General features: G+C 42.3%; 8 protein-coding genes across 8 annotated transcripts; 4 read left to right on the plus strand and 4 right to left on the minus strand.

Moving 5' to 3' along the window:
* Positions 1-1,509: 1,509 nt before the first annotated feature.
* Positions 1,510-2,721, minus strand: LOC111604710 (rho GTPase-activating protein gacF). The gene is made up of 2 exons (XM_023322883.2): positions 1,910-2,721; positions 1,510-1,861 (listed from the first exon to the last, which is right to left on the minus strand). The coding sequence occupies exons 1-2, from the start codon at positions 2,719-2,721 to the stop codon at positions 1,657-1,659; spliced, it is 1,017 nt and encodes a 338-aa protein (XP_023178651.1). The 3' UTR covers positions 1,510-1,656.
* A 4,537-nt stretch (positions 2,722-7,258) lies between these two features.
* LOC111604712 lies at positions 7,259-8,076 on the minus strand. Its single transcript, XM_023322884.1, has 2 exons — positions 8,068-8,076; positions 7,259-7,495 (listed from the first exon to the last, which is right to left on the minus strand). Exons 1-2 carry the CDS (start codon positions 8,074-8,076, stop codon positions 7,259-7,261), a joined length of 246 nt encoding a protein of 81 aa, XP_023178652.1.
* A 1,349-nt stretch (positions 8,077-9,425) lies between these two features.
* On the plus strand, positions 9,426-9,775 carry LOC111604725. The gene is made up of 2 exons (XM_023322899.2): positions 9,426-9,485; positions 9,546-9,775. The coding sequence occupies exons 1-2, from the start codon at positions 9,474-9,476 to the stop codon at positions 9,747-9,749; spliced, it is 216 nt and encodes a 71-aa protein (XP_023178667.1). The 5' UTR covers positions 9,426-9,473; the 3' UTR covers positions 9,750-9,775.
* A 1,260-nt stretch (positions 9,776-11,035) lies between these two features.
* LOC111604713 (cuticle protein 16.5-like) lies at positions 11,036-11,332 on the minus strand. The gene has a single exon (XM_023322885.2). The coding sequence runs from the start codon at positions 11,330-11,332 to the stop codon at positions 11,036-11,038; it is 297 nt and encodes a 98-aa protein (XP_023178653.2).
* A 348-nt stretch (positions 11,333-11,680) lies between these two features.
* LOC111604664 lies at positions 11,681-11,963 on the plus strand. Its single transcript, XM_023322824.2, has one exon. The coding sequence runs from the start codon at positions 11,711-11,713 to the stop codon at positions 11,951-11,953; it is 243 nt and encodes an 80-aa protein (XP_023178592.1). The 5' UTR covers positions 11,681-11,710; the 3' UTR covers positions 11,954-11,963.
* Positions 11,964-12,166: 203 nt separating this feature from the next.
* LOC111604662 (insulin-like growth factor-binding protein complex acid labile subunit) lies at positions 12,167-14,008 on the minus strand. The gene has a single exon (XM_023322822.2). It carries the CDS (start codon positions 13,984-13,986, stop codon positions 12,304-12,306), a length of 1,683 nt encoding a protein of 560 aa, XP_023178590.2. The 5' UTR covers positions 13,987-14,008; the 3' UTR covers positions 12,167-12,303.
* Positions 14,009-15,672: 1,664 nt separating this feature from the next.
* Positions 15,673-16,039, plus strand: LOC111604663 (cuticle protein 70, isoforms A and B). The gene is made up of 2 exons (XM_023322823.2): positions 15,673-15,691; positions 15,749-16,039. Exons 1-2 carry the CDS (start codon positions 15,680-15,682, stop codon positions 16,037-16,039), a joined length of 303 nt encoding a protein of 100 aa, XP_023178591.1. The 5' UTR covers positions 15,673-15,679.
* Positions 16,040-18,035: 1,996 nt separating this feature from the next.
* On the plus strand, positions 18,036-18,585 carry LOC111604665 (vitelline membrane protein Vm26Ab). The gene is made up of 2 exons (XM_023322825.2): positions 18,036-18,132; positions 18,191-18,585. The coding sequence occupies exons 1-2, from the start codon at positions 18,121-18,123 to the stop codon at positions 18,404-18,406; spliced, it is 228 nt and encodes a 75-aa protein (XP_023178593.1). The 5' UTR covers positions 18,036-18,120; the 3' UTR covers positions 18,407-18,585.
* Positions 18,586-20,669: the final 2,084 nt, after the last annotated feature.

A 20,669-nucleotide genomic window follows, 5' to 3' on the forward strand; every position in this document is an offset into this window, starting at 1 on the left:
AATAAAATGAACCGAATTAAGAATTTGTAAACACCAATGACAGAGGCAGAGCAACAACGAAGCAACAAGAAAATCTTAATATAATAGAAATTCTATTATGTATAAACATTTTATAATTTTGTTAATAACAGCTTCATAGGTTTCAAAATTACGAAAGTCACTGTTATTACTTGGAAGCCCTACAAAGCTATTAATATTAAGACACTTAATAATATATATTTAAATATTTTTATTTGTAGCCGTCGATTAGCTCAAATTGTCATATCAGCTAAGCAGCTTTAGTGATTGCATCACATAGATGCGAGAAGAAACTCGAATCGCTTGAATTTTCTATACATGCATCAATTATGGTGTGTTGACGTCGTGTTGCAATTGCGAAACACAATTTAACTATAAATTAGCTATCTCTATTTGCATATTAACTTGCATTGTCTGAGCTAAGTGCTGGATATGTTAAGCTGCCTAAAAATTAATAATGCGTGCGGCGGCTTAGCGAGCTCTTGGAACGTGCAACAACAGTAGCTGCCGCAGCGGTAGCCGATTAACGTCATCCATCGAGCTTGAATATGCAGTTTAGCTCATGCAGACGACATGATATCGTATGTCAAAACTATAAGGTCGAGTCCTTCAGCCACTTGAAAATTGAGGACTTTACCTACATCAGCAAACGCAAGGCGACACCAGAAGCCAAACTGTACCCAGGCACAGTGGGCGCACTGTTCTCAGGGCTAGCCAAGGCGCAAGCGCATACAAGAGCTTTTGCCAAAGCTTTCAGCACTTAACCGTTAAGAATTTTAAATATTCACATGAAATAAATAAGAGCAGAGTTTTTTCATCAGATTGTTTATTATTTATTGACAGCTAGACTTATTCTTAGGGTTATATGCTCTAAAAATATATAGGGTATTTTTACTTAGGTGCTAAACTCTTTTTACTTTTGTTTTCTTCATTTGGTATTTAGTTTGGAGAAAAGAAAAGTGAAAATTTATAATAAATAAATAAATAATAATATTTTAATTGTTTCTTGTTTTTTTTTTTTGTACAATTTTGGAATATTTTAGATAAATTCGTAATTTTGTCTAGTCAAGTGCCCATTGAAATAAGTGCAAAATATATTTGGAAATAACAAACGTTTTTTTCGAAGATTTTTCTCTTTTATTTAATAATTTTTGATTTGAGCCTAGCTCCAAAAAGTTGAGTTTTAAAACTACTTGGGAAGATATGTGTGTGTGTGTTCTGTGTGTGTGTGTGTGTGTGTGTGTGTGTTTGGGTAAGCTATATACTTATATATTATTAACTAAATTTTAGCTACTGTGTAAACTGAGAGTCTCTAAATATCGAATAGCTTTGCACACATATGTTTTCGTTTTAATAATTCAAATACATGGAAACTGTTTGTTTTTTTTCTCAATATTTCTTCAGATATTGTTCTCTTTGGCATATTTATAAAATATGCTGCGCTGCTGCATTTCCCATCGCTTGTTTTTATTCTTGTAGGCACTACATCACGTTTTACTTTACTTTTACTGTTCACTATAAACTACCCACCCAGACTCGATTTCGAGAGCGTTTTGTTGCTGCTGTTGCGTTGGCCTTCACCCGGAAATTGCGCTGGGCAATGTCCTCGGCGCGATGACGTTTTCGCCGCTGCTCTGTCTAGTACATGTGGTGCAGCGTATAGGGGCAGCAGGCGGCATAGCTGGGCACGCGGGAGTATAGCCCGGACATGCCCTTCATGTAGACATACTGCACTGGAGGTCGCAGTATGCTCTGCTGTTTCTTGTCCTTTTTGGCTGATTTTTTTGCTGAGTTGCTGCTGCTGCTGCTGCTGTTGCTGCTGCTGTTGCGGCTGTTGCTGCTGCTGTTGCTGCTGCAGCTGCTGCTGTGGCTGTTGTTGCTGTTGTGCGACGTCAGCAGCTTCTTTGCCCGCATCAGCGAGGAGACGTCGCGCTGTCGGAGTGGCGTGCTGCTGCAGGATAGGGAGCGCAGCGAAGCCGTTGCCGTTGTGGCTGCCGATGTGGAGAAGTGCTGCAGCATGCGGCTGACCGATGAGGAGATGGAGATGCGACTCAGATGTAGCCCGGCCTTGTTGCCAGTCGACGCCGATGAGGCTGAGCGCGGCTGTGGCTTTAGCTGATCCAAATTCTCATTCTCATCCACATGCTCTCGCTGACGCTGCTGCTGATGCTGCTGATGCTGCTGCTCATGTTCGTCTTCATGTTCATTTTCGTCGTCATCCGCGCCGCTGCTGCTGCTGTCGTCGTAGTGATGCGGATGCAGTTGCTCCATGGCGCTGCCGGGTCGATAGACAGTTTCCACATAGATATGCGTATTGTTGTCGTAGAACTCCAGTCCAGGCGAATACGAAGCTGAGGATGTGCGCGAAGTGTTCTCCAAGTCGAGACTGGAGCCACCGTTGAGCACCTCCAGACACTCGTTGCGCGAGCCGCTCAAACTGAACGAATCCGTGGAGGAGCTGCGTATATCATCCTGACTGCTGTAGACCGTGTCGTTCTGCTGATGATGATGGTGATGCTGGAAGTGCCTGCCCAGGTGTCTGCTGAGCAACTGCAGCAGGCTGCGAGATCGCGACAGTTTCTGACCACGCGAGCCCCGTTTCGGCTGCTTCAGCTGCTTCTCGCCCAGATCCATCGACGAATTGGAATTGGAACTTGACTTGGAGCTCGACTTGGAGCAATTATTGGTGGTTAGCGTATCCATCTCACGTTTGAGTTTCAACTCTTGAATAGTTATTGGCTCAAAGTTGGCTAAGTTAAGTTTGCTTCACTTTCACTTGGAATGCGTTTCGCGACGTTTGCTGACATCAACTGCTGGGGCAGGCGTTGCTGCTGTCGCTTTTATAGCTGCACTCAATGTCGACGGCTGCTCGAAAAGCTTCGCGTTTAACCTTCGTGCGGCCCCCTTTCGGCCGCTCGCACATCCTGCCCACAGGACGAGGACACTTCGTGCGCTGGCTGCCCGTCGCCCAGCTCCGAGCCAGCAGTAACCACGCAGCTGTCGTGGCAGCCACAACGTGAGCAGCAGCCACAGCAGCAGCGGCAGCATTTCATTTCTCGCCTCTCCTCGATATTTACGCGCTGTTCGTGCTACCTGTTGCCTCTTTGGATTTCCTGCTTCCTGCTGTCAACGTGATTGTTGCTGCCTGCCTGGCGCCCACCGTTTTGGTGCCATTGTTCTGGCTGTGGAAAACTCAAACACTTTTGCACTTTTTGAGCTTTTACCCTTTGATTGGCTGCGTGATGAAGAACGTGACCCTTGCGCGTCATACTCGAGCCACGGCTCGAACACCTTTGGCTATTGCTCACAGCCAGCAATTTGCAACTTTCAACTGACGTTGCTTCCGCCGTTTTACACGTGAAACACACCTGCCTTCAGCTGGCTGACAGAGCTCTGAAGCCTCAAATGTGCCAATTGTTGATACCTGTGGGTTGGAAGCAACAGCAGCACCACCAGCAACAGCAGCAACAGCAGCAGCAGCAGCAGCTGAAGCAAAGCTGAAAATATTCCTGGAATTGGGTCATCCATTAGACTTAGCTAGCATCTATTAAAAATCGATTTAATGAGAATATCTGCTCAGATTGGTCTGCATTAATAAAACAAATAATAATATTCATATATCAAATTATTATATTTGATATTTTGTATCAATTTCGTTTTGCCAAAGCCCAAAAATTTGCCTTAACTCTTTTGTCATCATTTTTTGTGTCGCTCCAGACTTCGCAGAATTTTCTTTGAAGCATAGAGCATTAGGTAACAGAGCAGTGCTTGCTTCAAGTAGCAATATTCCATGTGCCAGGCCTACATTTTATAGCCGAACTTCATATTATAATTTCACATTTTACTTTTTTTCACAGAGAAATTTCCAAATGAGAATTTTCAAAACATTAGCTTGAGACGGCATAAAAAAGTGAATTCCCTTTAACTTGAAGCGAACTGTTTAAGCATTAGCTTCCATATTATATATATATATATATATATATATATATATATATATATATATATATATATTTCCATATTCTATATTTAAATATTCTACGCCAAATGCGCAACATTTGCCTAGTTTGAAAATGTTCTCCATCATAGCCAAAACGTGACTTTTCATGGCCTAAGAACATATTAATATTATTTGTTTGTAAAGTAAACTTAATTAATTATTTATTTTATTTATGCTATCTGTCTATATATATTATAAGTTTAATTTGTTTCCCAAGCGGAAAATCTTGTGCTATTCCAAAAACAATTCTAGCTAAATGAGTCCTCTAAAGTGTCTAACAAGTTGAAGTGCGAGCTACACACACTCTAAATATTCAGAGTAGGCAAATATGTTATGGTTGTGTACTCAGTGTATTAAATATACTTTGAAAAATGTTTTTCCTTCACTAAAATATTTAGTTACAAATCTTACAAATTCTGACTCAAATTCTTAGTTCATAGCTGTAATCAAAATTACAAAAATGTCAAAAATGTTTGCTCTAATTTAATATAGTTAAGTTGACAGTTTCTAACTATAATTTTTATTTATAATAATATATAAGCTATAAAGACAACTGGGTAAAGCTATGTTAAATATTTATATTATATTATATATAAAACTATTTGAAATATTATATATATATATATATGTATAAATATATTTCTATATTATTTAAAATTGATTTAGTATTAAAGTAAATCTTTGACGAGTGCCTAAGATGTATACAAATCTTAAGCACTCATCAAAGATTTCCATTAGTTGCACATCTAAGCCAAGTTTGTCTCTATTTGGCCTAGTTTGCCAGTCTCCTGCTAGTGCCCTCCTGCAGGTCTACTTTTGCTAACCTTCTCCTGCTAGCCTACTTCTGCTAGTCTCCTCTAATCCTTTTTATGAAAACTTTCGTCGAACGACTTTAAGCATTAAGACCCCCTGTAGCTGTGGGTTGAGCTCTTTAACTCAATGTGCTAATGTATTCAGCTGCAACTGCGACAACAAACTATGAAAAACTTTTAGAAGAAAGTTTCAACTCTCACGATGCAGTCGTATGCATAAGAAAAGCAGAGAGTCTGAAAGAAAAGCAAAGTATTTTGACTAAAGAGACAATGAATAAGATACAAGCATATACAAAACATAATATAAAATATAAGTATATATGTAAATCTACTCATGTATAATTTGTTAACAATTGAAGCATATTTTGACTTCTTCTGCTACTTTATTGCTGTTCAATTAGTTCGCAACGCTTGACTTTAGGAAGGCTAAAGCTACATATACAATTTGAATGACAAACAGATACAGATACATTCTGCCTGACTCAAGGAACACCTTTCTTTCTCTAGCTGTCACTGCTATTTACTCTAAGCAGCTACTCCCGTTTCCTCATTTAAGTAGTTCAAGCTTTGGCTCAGCGCCCACGCGCTAGTTAACAGCGCCTTAAACAAGTCAAATCAGTTTATTAGCTGAACAATTGGCTTTACATAAAGGCTCTATTAGTGAGCTCTCTCATGGCTAATACTGTGTGTCTGCTTAACTGCAATTCGCTTGACTTGAGCTGGCTCCAGTTGCGACTCGCACGTTGCTGCCACGCATCGCGGTTATGCATGCAGCATTTGCCATGGCTGTGGGTTCTCGTGCTGCTGCTGCTGCTGCTGCTGCTGCTCCTGATGAGAATAGAACACCAGAGCACCTATAAATAGGACGCTCTCGATGTAATCAGCTTGCTACTTGACTAAACTTCAGCGTGCAGCTTACCTAAGTGCACATTTTGTCCTCAGTTCCCGTTTCACGGCATTGTTAACTGTCTTTGAAATATCCTTTAGTGCATGCTGTCAAGGTCGTTAGCTTCTGGAGAGACATATATATAAGACAATGTCACGTAGCAGCGACTTGGTCACCTGTTTTAAGATTTCGTGTGAAGCTCAGCATTGCTTGGATTTCGAAAAACTTGACAACTGTTGCGAGAATGTTCCAGGAATAGCATTAGATACTAAGCCAAAGCCAAGACGCTAATGTCTCCAAGAAGGCTGTGTTCACCCTCATCCCACTGCACAGCCTGTGCTTCTGGGAAATAGTTCTGAGCTCCAGATGTTTACCTCAAATGTGAGCAGTGCTCCCAATTAAGCTGGGGAATTGCAGCGCCTTAGATAGTTGTGCATTAGGTTGGCTTTGAGTTCTGTGGAAGTCTTGATTGCTGCTACCTTTGTGACCACTTGTGACAGTTGCTTACCTGAGGGCCTAACTCACGCTTTAGCGCTTTGCATTTTGGCCTTGCACTGCGCATTTGTGGTTGATCCGAAGCTCTTCTGCCCTTCTCCACAGCCTCTTCCTTCATGTAAAACTTGTTTTGCTAGCAACTGACACTGATATCGCGCAAAAATCAACTAACAAACGAGATTAACAATTTCTCATTGCTTTGCATAAGGTTTATGTCTGGACACCAGTCTCTGCTTGCATAAGCAACTGTTAGAGAAAAGACGACTTGCTAATGCTCTTAGTCTTTGTGAAGGGAGACGTGTTTACTGGTCTAGCTGTCCCTCCGATGGCCCGTCGCATAGACAACCAAACATATAGTAGATATATACAGAATTCTATTCAATCTGTCTCAAAATACTTTGCGTCCGTTGATTGCTTTAGTTAGTGTATGAAAAGCAATCAAACATTAATTAATTTATGCGATTATTTTGTTCGAGTTGGTTGTTTTTTTCGTACAGCATTTGCGTGCGTATTGCGCTCCGGACACCCACATATCCATGTGACCGGCGGCTGGTCACGTTTTTGGACGTGTTGAAAGCAAAACGCAAAAGTTTCCAAAGCAAAAACGGAAAATCAAACGAGCGTGTTTTTGCTCTACGGCGGATTTATTGCATTGCAATTGCTACGGCTTCCATGTGCACAGCGACGACTGCTGCAAGGGCTGTGACGTGCTGGTGCACGCTTCCAATTGGACGATGCTTCCTATGGGATCATGATGATTTATTTTAAACGTCACATCGAGGCGGGGGGTTCAAGGTGCGGCGGGTTCATATGAGACGGCTAAAACTACGATGCTATTGTGCCCGGTGGCTGGGCATGAATTGTTGACGCTTGTGTCGAGGCCAACATCTGAAAGTTCATTAGACCAGAGGGCAGACACTTTAGGTAGGGAAATTGTTTTGATGCATTGTCCATCAGACAATGTGAATACAATTTAACACGCAAAAAAAACGAGACCTTTCGGGCTGATAAACTTTATTCGAATTTCACGCTTAATTATTTCCCCCTTTTTCAAAGGAGATACTCATAGGTCAAAGGCTTATAGTCCGCACGATATTGCTGTTGATAGGAGTTGTCTGTCTCCACGCTGTGATACACCTGCGACTGTATGGCCGGCGAGATCAGGCGTCGAGTGTAGGCCAAAGGCAAGGCATACGCCAGTCCAGGTGCGCTATAGTAGCTATAGCTGGGCGTATAGATTAGATCATGGCTAAGCGCCAAGCCCAGCAGACAGGCAAAGATAATTAGCTGAAAGATAATAATAGTTGTATTATTATATAAGTTAAGTTCAGTTTGTCGTGATCTCTTTTTTTCGTTTCACCATTTGCCTTTTAGACTAGCCATTGAAATCATAACGGATCGGTCTGAATGCCCTAAGTAGCTATCTCGCTCTCGCTCAGTAACGGCAGATGCTATGTTCAGCAACAGCTATGTTTGTCTCTCTCTCTCTCTTGGAAAGCGAACAAGTAAAACGCAAACTTAATTGGATATTATTTTTACTGAAACTCTATACAAGCCCTCAATCTTTCACTAATACTATTGCAAGCTGGGTACTGGAGCCAATCACGACAAAATTGCACAGTTTTGGAAACTGCTAGCTGTGCTTAGGCTCTCTCTCTCCTCTTCTCTCCTTTTTTTCTACTTTGTTCACTCTCAATTGCTTCAGCTTCAGTGGCCAGCTTTTTAGCATTATCTGCATTATCTTCATTATGTATCTATTTCTTTTACTAAATTTCTGATTTCATTTTAGCTAACATTGGGCCTCTTCATAGCTTCACTGGACAAGCCTTTGCTTCACTTTAATTACTCGCTTCACTTACCAGCTTCATGGTCTTCTTCTGTAGACAAACTGAATGCTAGCCGAGTCGCACAGCTCCCTTTTATAGGCTGCAGGCTGTGTGTCCATTCCAAGGTCAAAGGCATTTGCGGCGGCAGCTCCAAAAGAAGCCCTTAACTCACTTTGAATGGAGCTGCAATTGCAAATGTACTTCACAGATCGATTGACTGCAGTCCAAAGGAGACAAAGCTGACTTAAGAAAAGCTAGGCTTAATGAAAGGGAAGACATAGAAATACCCTACGATACTGAGATACCTTATGCTCAAGTTATACAATATACAAAATCCTCAACTCTTTAGTTCCACATACCCCCATCTTACCGCTCATAGTTACAGAGTATAAGGAGTTGAACCTGTTGTCCGTCTTGGCAGTCAGTTGGAGCGCTGATCGTCGTGCGCATCCAGCAAGATAGGCTTACAGAACTTGCCACAGCAATGCAGTCGCATGCAACTAGTTCCGCGCTTCCTCAATCATTCACACTCAGAGGATGAGTCTCTGTTCGATACGAATTTTAATTCCATTTCCATTTCCATTTCCATTCTTTGTCAGTTTCTTCTTGTGGCAATTGGTAAATATTTTGCTCTTAGCTGTTTACAAATTTTTCGTTTGTTTTGCCAAAATCAACAAAAGGCGCTGTAAGGCGTAAGTGGGCGTGCTCGTACGCATTGATGATTTCAAGGTCAGCCTCTGCTACAGCTTCCGCATTGGTGGGCGTATTACGCATCTGCCCTTGAAATTATACGCAAATTGTGAGAAGTTGGCCAAGTGCGCAACGCTTTGTTTTCCCATTGCGGTTCCTTTGGCCGGACCCAGTCGAAGGTAGGTCCGAAAACAAACGCCTACGCATTAGTCAATTAATGTGCTACTATATATATTTATGTACATATATATCGTACATATTATTCAGTATATTTTTGCGTAGTATTTACTGTTTTGGTCAGTTCCGGTCAGTTGTTGACTGGAAGCCAATGCGCAGCTTCATTTACTCCTGTGGGTGAGACTTCACAGACTGCCAAAATGCAACCATTCAACACTTGTTCAATACATTCAATTACTTTATGATCTGTAAAGCGCTTCGCCATTCAATGTCCATGGCACACAAAGTGGTGCAAGTTTCGGGCCTGGCGGTTAAGAGTGTGCAACACGAGTCGAGTGAGCTCAAGTCATTCACTTATGAAATGTGAGCTGCACCAAAAACCGAACAAAGCTGGCTAAGATATCAAAGCACGAAGGTCGAGCATTGGGTTACATGTAGTCCATAGACCACCGCCCATCGCTTGGTGCTTGCAACTTGTTATATAAAGGCTGCAGTCTGTGCAGCTAATCAACGAGTCTTCTGACAGCTACGCAACGAGTTTCAGTTCTATTCGCAACCCGAACGCCCTCAACATGTACAAGCTGGTGGGTAATGGTTAGCTTTGTATATTTATTTTATTTCTGATTTGCATACACATTTGGCAGTTGGTTTTGCTGTCGCTGTGCGTGGCCGTTGCCTATGCGGCCCCTGGACTGCTGCATGCCACGCCGATTCTGGGCAGCGCCTCGTATCATGGCTGGCCGGGACAGACGCTGCAGACGGTGCAGGTGGTGCGTCCCATTTGGCCCACACACAGCATTGTGCGACCCATTGGACATGGCTACGGCCATGGTTACAGCTGGCTTTAGATGAGCTGCATTCATCTAAGGCGAAAGGCCTGAAATGAAATAAATTCCTTGAGCTTGATTGGAAAGTCTGCTAAGTGTTTCTTCTTTCGGGGCTCTGGGGGTTTCGTGGCTCTGCCTATAAAAGTCGCGGCATTAGCTGCCGGCTGCTGCAGTTAGTTTACAGCCATCCTGGCGAAATGGCCTGGTCAGTAAGTAAGCGTCTTTTAATTTGGACATACATCTGTAGCTTCATCTTTGGCGCAGTGGCTTCGGATGCTGTGGTTCTGTGTGACTGTGATGCTGCAACTGCGATACGCTGTGCCCCTTCATCTATATGTGCTCACGCCCACGCTGCGCAGCGCTCAGCCTGGAAGTTGGCCTGCACATGAGAGAGAGCTGCAACTTCGTGTGGTCCAGGGCAAGGATTTATTACAGGACGTGCAGCAGATGATGCACAGCTTCTATCATTTGATGCAGCCAAACAATACCTCTAAGAAAAAGAAGAAGCCTCCGTTTTCATTTCCATTTCCATTTCATTACAAGCCGTTGTTGGATCGATTGGCGTTCGGTAACCTAACGCTGAATCTTGCATTTACGTTTAATTTCATGAACACCAACACCTTTGGATTTGGTAATTAAGTATGAAACCAGCTTCAAGTGTTAATTATAAATTAATTTAGAGTAATAAAGACTCGGAGAGATTGCTCCAAAAATAGTGCAAAAACCAGAAAGAAAGAGGGAGACAAACATTACTCTTCATGTCTCAAGTCGGCAAAAACAACAACGCTAACAGCTGCACCAACAATGCAAATCTAACGGTAATTTTTTGTTTTCCGTTGTAATAGTCTGTATTTCGGGCATGCTCGAATGCCAAAATGAAATAGACACACATTACGAATATTTGTTTTCCTCGCACTCAAGGCGGCACAAGAACCGTTAATAACCGACAACAAATCATGATCGTCTGCATTGCGTGTGTTAAGAAAGAAGGAGATACACATTTCCTCCACTAATTTATTTCGCGTTCTCTCTCGTGGCGCAAGCGGCCTGTGGCGTCTGAAAAAAAATGGTGTTTGTGCTTAAAATGATGGCTGAAAAAAACAGTAATTTTTAAATATTTCGTATTGCTTGTTGCGCTTTGTACTCAACGGCCTGTCATAAGGGTTAAGCCAATCGAAAATTATGTAGCTAACTTTTAGGCTGCTGATAAATATAAATGCAAATATTTAAGTTGGGTTTTCAACATTTTATTTCTGCCTTAAATCATGATCAATTTTTTAGTTCCAGTGATTCAGTGAGCAGTTCGTTTACTTCTTCAACAGCAGAGGGGCTGCGCTGTAGGCGGCGGCATAGGGCGAAGCCACATACGGAGAGGCAACGTATGGGGATGCCACATATGGAGACGCCACATAGGGAGATGCCACATATGGGGATGCCACGTAGGGAGATGCCACGTAGGGAGCCGCGAATTTGCCATGGTATTCGGAGCTGTAGACGGCAGCGGCTGGTGCGGCAGCCACCAATGGTGCGGAGTAAGCAAGGCCAGGCTTGGCGGCAGCGCAGGCAATCAGGGCGAGGACCACAACAGCGATGAACTTGAACATTTTTAGTTAGTTGTTTGGTTGGTTGACGGTTGTTGATGAAACAAATGTAACTGATACTCAAACTAGTGTCGAGCCATGGCTTATATACGCAAATTGGACTCAAGCAGTACGTTGAGACCTTGGCCAATGTGTATGGTGTATTCTGTTGGGCAATTGGCCAGGCATTGCACGTAGCAGTCCAATTGGCAGTTGTATGCGTAAGTGGCTTAAGCACTTGGTACGCTTAGCTCTGCTTGGCTCATTAGCTGGGCCAGCACGCAGTCTGCGCCAAGGCTCTACCTATTAGCGGGCTGGTGTATAAAAGCCATAGCTCAAGCAGCTGTCGTCATCAGTTCCGTTCAGCAGCAGCTCAACCAACAAACAAAAAAACAACTCAAGATGTTCAAGTCAATCATCCTCGCCGTCTTCGCTCTGATTGCCTGCGCTGCAGCCAAGCCAGGAATCGTGGCTCCACTCGCCTACGCCTCACCCTATGTGGCATCGCCCTATGTGGCTTCATCGTACGTGGCATCCCCCTATGTGGCATCCCCCTATGTGGCATCTCCATATGTGGCATCTCCATATGTAGCATCGCCCTATGCTGCCGCCTACAGCGCAGCTCCACTGCTGCTCCGGAAGTAGATAAAACCGACCCGGCAATAAACAGATCTGCAAAAATTGAATACGAATAAAAAAAACTGAAACTCGGAATCAAATTGTTTTTTCTCAATTTATCTTTTATATACAATATATATATATATAGACAGACATATATATATAGACAGTAATCGGGGCTCTGCTCAAGGTCTTTGCCTGTCGCTTATCTCAACTGCCCGCAGGAAGTCTGTGTCGAGGCTTTACGCCTTTTATCTGCCCCACCATTTGGTTGTTTGCTCTAAAAGATTTCCTGGTTGTAGTCTTATCATATATACAAATATATATATATTTATAAATTGTATTTGCTTAAATCTGACTTTGATTTTGGCTATATGCTAGGCGTGCATTGTGGCATTCGAATGGAAGACAATGCTGCTGCGATTGTAGAAGCCCGAGCGTTGAGCCTTGCGCCAATGCAGCGTTATCACCGCCACCAAGGAGATCAGGATCACTGCACCCATGACATAGAAGAAGAACTTTATGAAGTGCAAGTGCAGCTCGAGATTATGTGAGTGGGCGCGCAACAACTCCAGTTGCTTGTGCAATGACTGCATTGGTTCCTCCTGGATGGCGCCCTGCTTGGATGCAGGATTCACGGAGGATAAACTAATGCAGGAGACATCACGTATGTGGGGGGTCTCATCGGTGCTGTTATCCGGTTCGATGTGCAGCGTCACAGTCTCCGCAAGGTAGGGCGGTATCAGCAGATGGTGCAGGTAGGAGCAATTGAAGCGGTTCCTTGAAATGCCCAGTTTCTGCAGCAAGGGAAAAGCCTGAGCGAAGCTGCGATTGCCCTGCACCTCGCTGAGTGAATTGCCGTCGACGAAGAACTGCTTGAGGTTCGTTAGATAGGGCACAAATAGATCCAGATTGAGGTGGGTCAGGTTGTTGAAGGACAGATCGAGTATCTCCAAGTACTTCTGCTTGGAGAACATGCCGAACTGCAGCTCCCGCACACCGTTCGAGCGCAGATAGAGATTTCGCAGACGCTTCAGCTGATCAAAGGTGCTTACGCTCAAGGATCCAATGGGATTGTAGGACAGATCCAGATGGAGCAGCGCAGTTAGATTGGTTATATTCGCTATGCTAGCCAGCCGATTGCCACGCAGCTCCAATGTCTCCAGCTGCAGCGCCTGATGCATGTGAATCGAGCTTATGTTGTTGAAATTGGCGCGCACAAAGCGAGTTGCATTGATCGTGAGGTTGGTCAGGTGATTGTAGTCCAGGTGAAGCTGATGTACAATGTTCTTGTTGGTCAGCTGAAAGGCGTCCAGCGAGTTGGTAGCCAGCAAGAGGCTCTCCAAGCTGGCAGCCTCCGTGAACGTGTCCGGATGAATGCGTATTAGCTTGTTGTTGGATAGATTAACCTCCTTGATGCGGCGCATGCGGCTGAAGACCTCCGGCTGGATGAAGGTTAACAGATTGCCCTCGAACGAAACCGATTCCAGGTACTCGTTGTCCTTGAAGATGTCCTTGTGCAGATCGGTCAAGCGATTGCCCGTCAGCTGCAGCTTGTTGAGGTTGTGCAGCCCGCAGAAGGCATTCTCGCTCAGCTGCGCTATTCGGTTGTACGACAAGTCCAGGCGCATCAGTGCATTGGCGCCGATAAACACAGACGTCTGCACGGAAGTCAAGTTGTTGTAGCTCAGATTCAAATAGGACAAGTTGCTCGCGGCGCTGAAAGTGTTGCGCGTCAGCTCCAAGATGCTCGTGTAGGACACATCCAGCGTTTTCAGATGGGTGAATGTCTCGAACAGATGAAAGGGCACCGAGAGCAGCGTCGAGTCGTAGAACTTCATAAACTTCACCATGTTGCCGGGCAGAAAGTTCTTCACCACAATGTTTTGACTGTGGGTCACAACGAAGCCCGTCACGGTACAGAAGGCATCGCTGGCATCCATGTACATGTGCTGTTCGAACTCATCGCAGCTCATGTAGACATCGCCCGACAGAGCAGGATCGCTGCTTCCAAGGACCAGCAGCAGCAGTAGCAGCAGGCAAGCATTTCCCATACGCATTGTGAACCGCGCGCAGCGAAGACTTTCCGCAAACTGTAAGACAATCGTCGAACTGCAAATGCTTTTGCAACGGAATTTGTGGCACGACGAAAAGACTGCCGATTGATATATAAATATCATATATATATATTATATGCAGATTGTCGTTGTTTGCAATACTCTTTTGAAGACTAAAGCTGGAGTCTGCTCGATCTTTGTAGAGTTTTTTTTTTGTTTTATGACAGATGTACACAAATATTCTTATCCCTAGCTGTTCACACCTCAACTGTGCGGCTATCTACAGAAACTCGGGAAGTATTTAGTCAACTTACCAAAGCAGCTCCTCTCTAGGCTAGGCTTACTATGCTGCCTACTATATGATATGTGCCTAAGATCTTCTATCTTAACATGGGAACTAGTGAATGAAGTTATCTAGAACAAGCCCTTAGAGTTTTTCCTTAAGCAAACCATCTTGTGTTTCCGAACCTGCTGACTCAACTGAGCTATAGATTATATAACTTTTATAGAACTCTTCACGGAGTAAGCTTAGTTCGAGTTCTATATACTGTCCTTAAAACAACCAGTTTTTTGTTTCCACTCCTGTCGGATATCTTATAAGTCTTAAGAACTCTTCACAGAGTCAACTGCTCTCAACCTGTGATGCTTCTTTAATAAGAGTAAATAACAAATTTTCAAAGAACTTTCTTTAAAATTATTTTCTTAAACAAACACGCTTAAGTTTCAAAATTCTTCTTCACCTTCAAAAGTGAAAAATACTAGTTTATCTAGTATTTATTATCTATTATTTATTTATCTAGTATTATCTTAAGAACTCTCTAGAGAATAGTTCAGAGACTAAGCTTTAGTTGAGTTAGTTCAATCTAAGTTTATTCGCTTATAAAATTATAAAAAATATTTCTGTAAATTTAGCAGTCTACAGGGCATCTTTCAGTCGCGCCCAATCGAACTGGAGCATTGATATATTTATTTAAGTTACGTCTACCAGCTTTCATGTGATAAGAAATGTCGGCCTGGGCTTTGTTTTCTTTTTGCTTTTTTGCGATTACGAAAGAAGTTTTAATTGTTATGTGGCAAGTGAACAGATGGCATCGAGTAGCTGTAATGGGCTTAAGGCCCACGCAGTAGGCTCTTGTTGCATGGCCATGGGGCCATTGATGCAACATGACTGCAGTCATCAATGCTGCAACATGGATTAAAAGTGTATTGACTGGCCGAAAAGAGCTGATTGCATAAGTAAATTGCACAGTCAGTGCTTGACCTTGGTTCGAGTGAAATATATGCAATCCGATTAGTTGCATGCCACAGCCCAGCGAGTCAGCCCAACCCCAAGGGCAGGTCAGTTAACTGAACGCCTAAATGTTAATCGGAACAGCTACTGTTTCGTATATTTCTATATATATATAATTTATGTGTCCAATGTTCGTTCGTTTTTTTGGTGGCTGCCTTCAAAACTTTTTATGGTCTCACATTTTGGCGACGTGCTCGACATACCCAAAGCAAAAGACCTTTCCAGCTGCCTTTAGCTGGGCACGTAGCCAGGCAGGCGCTCGGCGCGTCTTTTATATTTTGTATTGCTTCTAATTTTTGTGTTGTGTAGAATTCATCCACATCGCATATTGTCGCGGCTATAAAACTGCAATCGTACTACTTTCTGGCATAGTCTACTTCGTTAGCTCTACCCAGCAATTTCAACATGTTCAAACTGGTGCGTTTTTCATTTGAAGTTAGTTTTCGCTGAATTCTAATTGGTTTTCGTTTGCAGTCTGCTGCCCTTTTCGTGCTCTGCGCTGTGCTCGCCTGCAGCCTGGCTGAGGCGAAGCCTGCGGTGCTTGTGGATGCGGCTCCTGCTGTTGTCACCGCCACCAGCTCACAGTATGTGGCACGCAACTTCAATGGCATCGCTGCCGCACCCATTGTTGCTGCCGCCGCTCCCGTTGCCGCCGCGTACACTGCACCAATTGCTGCTGCTCCCATTGCCAGCGCCGCTTACACAGCGCCTCTCGCTTATCCCTATAGCTATCCCTACACCGCTGCCTACACCACATACCTGTAAATGATGCATTCCACGGTTTGACTCAACTTTTTTTTGGAATAAAAAAACAGTTGCTCAAAGGAATTATTTGTTATATGAATTTATTTTTGTGAAAGAAGCGCTAGGATGTTGAAGTAGTGGAAATACAGAAATACATTTGGGGCGAATAAAACAGATATTTGCCATTAAATATATCTGTTATGTGTATGCAGCTTATGAAAGCTTTATTATTCTCTTTTGATGTAGTTAGCTGGTAGAGTTTCATGTTAAGCTTGAACTTTTAACATATAGAAACAATTTGGGTTTCAGCTGCTAAATTTAAATTCGATAGCAGCTTTGGTAGATAGGCTATTCTAGCAAATACTTTAGATGAGCAGCATTATTCATAGAAGACGACTATCATCTATGTTCCGGGTATGAGCAACACTGTGCAATTCTAATTCTGTCATTGAAAGCCATAAAACATAATTGTTTCTATTAAATTTGTAGTTTAAAGCAAAGCAAATAATTTAAAAATATATATTATATATTTTTAATAAATAATAAATTTAATAGTATCATAACTGTGCTCAATAACAAAATTCCCTGTATGCTATCATTCACCATTTGCTTTTATAGACCGGCCATCTCTTTCGTCCATTAAAACCTTAACGGATCTATCTGAAGGGCCCAAGCAGCCATCTCGCTCTCACTCAGCAGCACCCAGGACTATGCTCAGCTGCAGTTTTCCTTGCTTCTCTCACTTCTCTCACTCGAATTCTATTTTTAGAGCTCTGCATAAGCTCAACCTTTCACTAATACTACTGCAGCAGGAGAAGCCAATCACAGAGAAGACTCAACAAAGCTAGGAAACTGTATACAGCAATGCCAGAGAGGAAGATCAGCAAAGAAAATAGATTTTTGTTATATATGTGTTAAATTAATATTATATATTATTATTATTATTATTATATTGTATAACTTTTATATGAATTCGAGCTCATTCATTCACTTTCACAGAATTCTATTATGCACAAATGTTTTCATTTTGTTATATATACTAGTATTATATATTTATAAATTAAATTCGATTTAAACTTTACTATGCTTACAATAATTGATATTAACAACAACAACGCGTTTTGGCAACGACTTGCAATCTATGTCTGGCTAAGGATTCAGAGGCTGGCAGCCACTGGCTGCCTGTTTGGCAGCAGCTGTGTTTGGCTGTTTGCTGTTGTGGTTGACTGTGGTGTGCTGCTGCTGCAGCTTGCTGCATAATTTTGCATTGCAACGCGCGTATAGCGCCCACGCAGCTGGGCAGTACGAGTGAGGCGGTGCAGAGCTGACAGAGTCTAGAGCGATCCTCCCCCGATTCGCAGCAACAGCAGCAGCAACATGTGGTGCAGCAGGTGGTGCAACAGTTTTTCGCTTCAGCTGACACTACAGTTGCTCGTTGGCTTTTAGACTCCTCCAGATCTTTGACAATGTGCGTTTTATCCGAACTGCGCTTGAAACTTAGCAATTTCTTATACATAATTGTGTTCTAAGCGCTTCCCACTGATCAAATGAAACAGCATGTGGGGCAGTCGCTTGGCTTTATAAATTCATTTATGGATGTTCGATTCGATGGATGTGCGAGTGGGTCACAAACCCAAGCGCAAGCTTCGTATGCCGAGCACGTGTCAGTTCGATTTGCTGATCGGCGTTTTATATTTTTATTTTCTGCGTCACGTTTATAAATACTTATTGCGTCTGGCTGGACAGCGACCCCGCACCCTTCACACTCGCCGCACGCCGTCCATAGTCCATACGCTAATGAAACTAAAAGTAAAGTGCAAATTTGGTCGCCGAGATTCTCCTTGGCGTGAATTGATACGACAAGCCGTCGGCTCAATTGGCAGGCAAGAGCATCCAAACGCCTCGCCGTGCATAATAATTAATAATTTCATTAGTTTCGTTTATTTTTCTTCTTCTTTTTTTTTGTTTTGGGCAGCCTCAAATCTTTTGTGCATTTCGGGTATATAAGTTCGTGCAAATGCTGCTGTAGGCATCAGTCAAGTTCTCCAGAACAAGCAGCTCGTTACAAGCCAACTAGCAAAACCTAATCAAAAAACTTCAAAATGTTCAAATTCGTAAGTTTTAATTGTTCGACGCTGAAAAACTTACTCTACAATTGAATCCTTTACATAGTTCGCTCTGTGCCTGCTCGCCGTTGTCGCTTGCGTCGCCGCCAAGCCCGCCATTGTTGCTGCCCCGTTGGCCTACAGCGCCTACACCGCAGCTGCACCAGTCGCTTACAGCGCGCCCTACACCGCCGCCTACACCGCTGCCGCTGCCTATCCCTACTCCGCCTACCCCTATGCTGCTGCCTACTCTGCCTATCCTTATGCCGCCTACTACCGTTAAGCAAGGATAACAACTTGACAACTTGATCTGGATTCTGTGCACACGCAATTTATATTTCCTCGAGCAATCCTTTGACTCTTGCTTTATTCGGTTTTTGTTTTATCTTTTTGATTTTCCCTTTTTTTTGAGTTTTTAGTATTATTTAATGATGGTTAGAGCGGAAATATTATTGTTGGAATAAATGCATTTTGCGTAAAACGTAATATCTTATTGAGATTATTTAATTTCTTAGCTATTGCAATTGTGTTTTCATATATTTATATATTTTTCAAAGATTAGGTTGGTCTAGGAAGTCTTCTATGAAGCTTATTACTCGAATAAATTTTAATTTCCTTAGGAAGTTTTTCAGCCTTAAGGAACTACTTCATCTTCTAGAAAGTTTTCTTTTCTCTGAAAAGTCTTTCTTTCTGTCGGAAGTCGTCCCAACTTCAGGAAGTTTTGCTTTGTCTCAAAAAAAGTTTTCTTTGAAGTCTTTTTTCATTGAAAAAGTTTTACTTCCTCTATAAAGTCTAACTGGGCTTAGGGAGTTTCATTAACTCCAGTAAGTATTGGTTTCTATGGGAAGCTTTCTTCTTATTCGTACTCTCTCTAGAAAATGTTGAACTTTTCTGTCTCATATGAGGCTTATCTTCCGCTAGGAAATTTTCCTTTTCCAATAAGTTTTCTTTGCTTAGAATGTTTTTCATGCTCTCATGCTGCTTCATCTCTGTCTAAAATTTAATACATTTCAATGATTCTTGAATCTAAGTAATATAAATTGTTATTTGAAATATTTGTTATACTTTGCCACTGGCTTGCGCTTTTTTCATTGCAAAGCCCCATTTTAGATCCAGTTGACCTCTGCAAGGACACTCGCCGGTATTTTTTTCCTTCACCTTGGGTGCACAGCTGTTTGCCAACCCTCGGCTCAATCGTTTTCTATTTTTAATTTGAATTACAATTAAAATGCACAGTCCGCAGTCCGCAGTTCCAGTAGCTGATGGAATATATGTACTTGCAACTGGGTTACGTTAAAATGACGGGCACGTAAACAGTACGTTGTCGACAGCAGTTTGTGGCTGATCAGAGGATTGGTAAGCGTTTAATTATGCTAATCGTATCCACAGAAGGCAGTAGTTGCTGCTGCTGCTGCTGACGACAGCTCGAGCCGGCTTCGAGACGGAAGTGACTAAGCTCTTGAGTTAGGAATGTGGATTATCGTGTAGTGTAGCAAACGATTTGTATTTGGTTAGGATTTGCTGGCCTTGTTTGAACAAGCGTTTTAGCTGAGGTAGTAAAGTCCAACCAAACTGAGTGTTTGGCCCTGGTTTGGTAATATTTCAATTATTCAGTGCAGGTAGAGCAGACAGTGCTCGGCCGTTGCCATGAGCCACGTTGCGGCTATTTGTCGTAATTATGAGCAGCTTAAACAGCACTTGTTATTGCATGCCACACGTGCCACTCAGCCAAGTAAACAACATCCTGGGTCCCTAAAAGCCCTGGACCCTAGAGTTCATTGGCATCGATGCTGACTTTGAGGCATTGCATAATCCTCGAGCACTGTTGTGAGGGAGCAGCACTCTAACTGTTTACTAGTTGTGAGCTGTCAGCCATGATTTTTAGCTATACCCTGTAAAAGTTGAATAGGGTTAATAGGGAAGTTATCTACGATGGAGTTATGTATTGATTGCCTAGAAAACTACTTGAGAGAGCGAGGGAGAGCAACTGTCTCTTAGTCTAATAGCTGTTTCTTTTCTCTGACAGAAACTGATAATATTAAATATATATATATATATATATATATATATATATATATATATATATATATATATATATATATATATATATATATATATATATATATATATATATACATATATATAAGTTGTTTTATTTATGATCTAGGGTATTTCATCTTTCGACTATTCATAGTTTCATTAACTGCTAGTTATACCCTGCAGTCTTTGAGCATATGTAATAGAGGTATATTTGACTATGTTTGCTGAGCTGTTTGATCTAGAAGAAACTAGACCGATATCATAGTTCATCTATAGTAACATATTTCTATCTAGATATCTAATCTACTTCAGATAATATCTGAATTCTGTTCAAAAGATACATTTTAGTTCACTCTGATCTATATTTTAGATCAGTTTGAAGTGCAGCTTCAGTTTAGACCTGCTTCTGTCTGTCTAGAAACTACAGAATCTGCAAGGCTTATTTCACATAAATATATATGCCTGTACCTAAGATAGACCAAGTATATGACTCGATATCTTCAAAC

The sequence above is a fragment of the Drosophila hydei genome, unplaced genomic scaffold, assembly GCF_003285905.1.
Source record: "Drosophila hydei strain 15085-1641.00,03,60 unplaced genomic scaffold, DhydRS2 tig00000283-arrow-arrow-pilon, whole genome shotgun sequence".
Lineage (NCBI taxonomy): Eukaryota > Metazoa > Arthropoda > Insecta > Diptera > Drosophilidae > Drosophila > Drosophila hydei.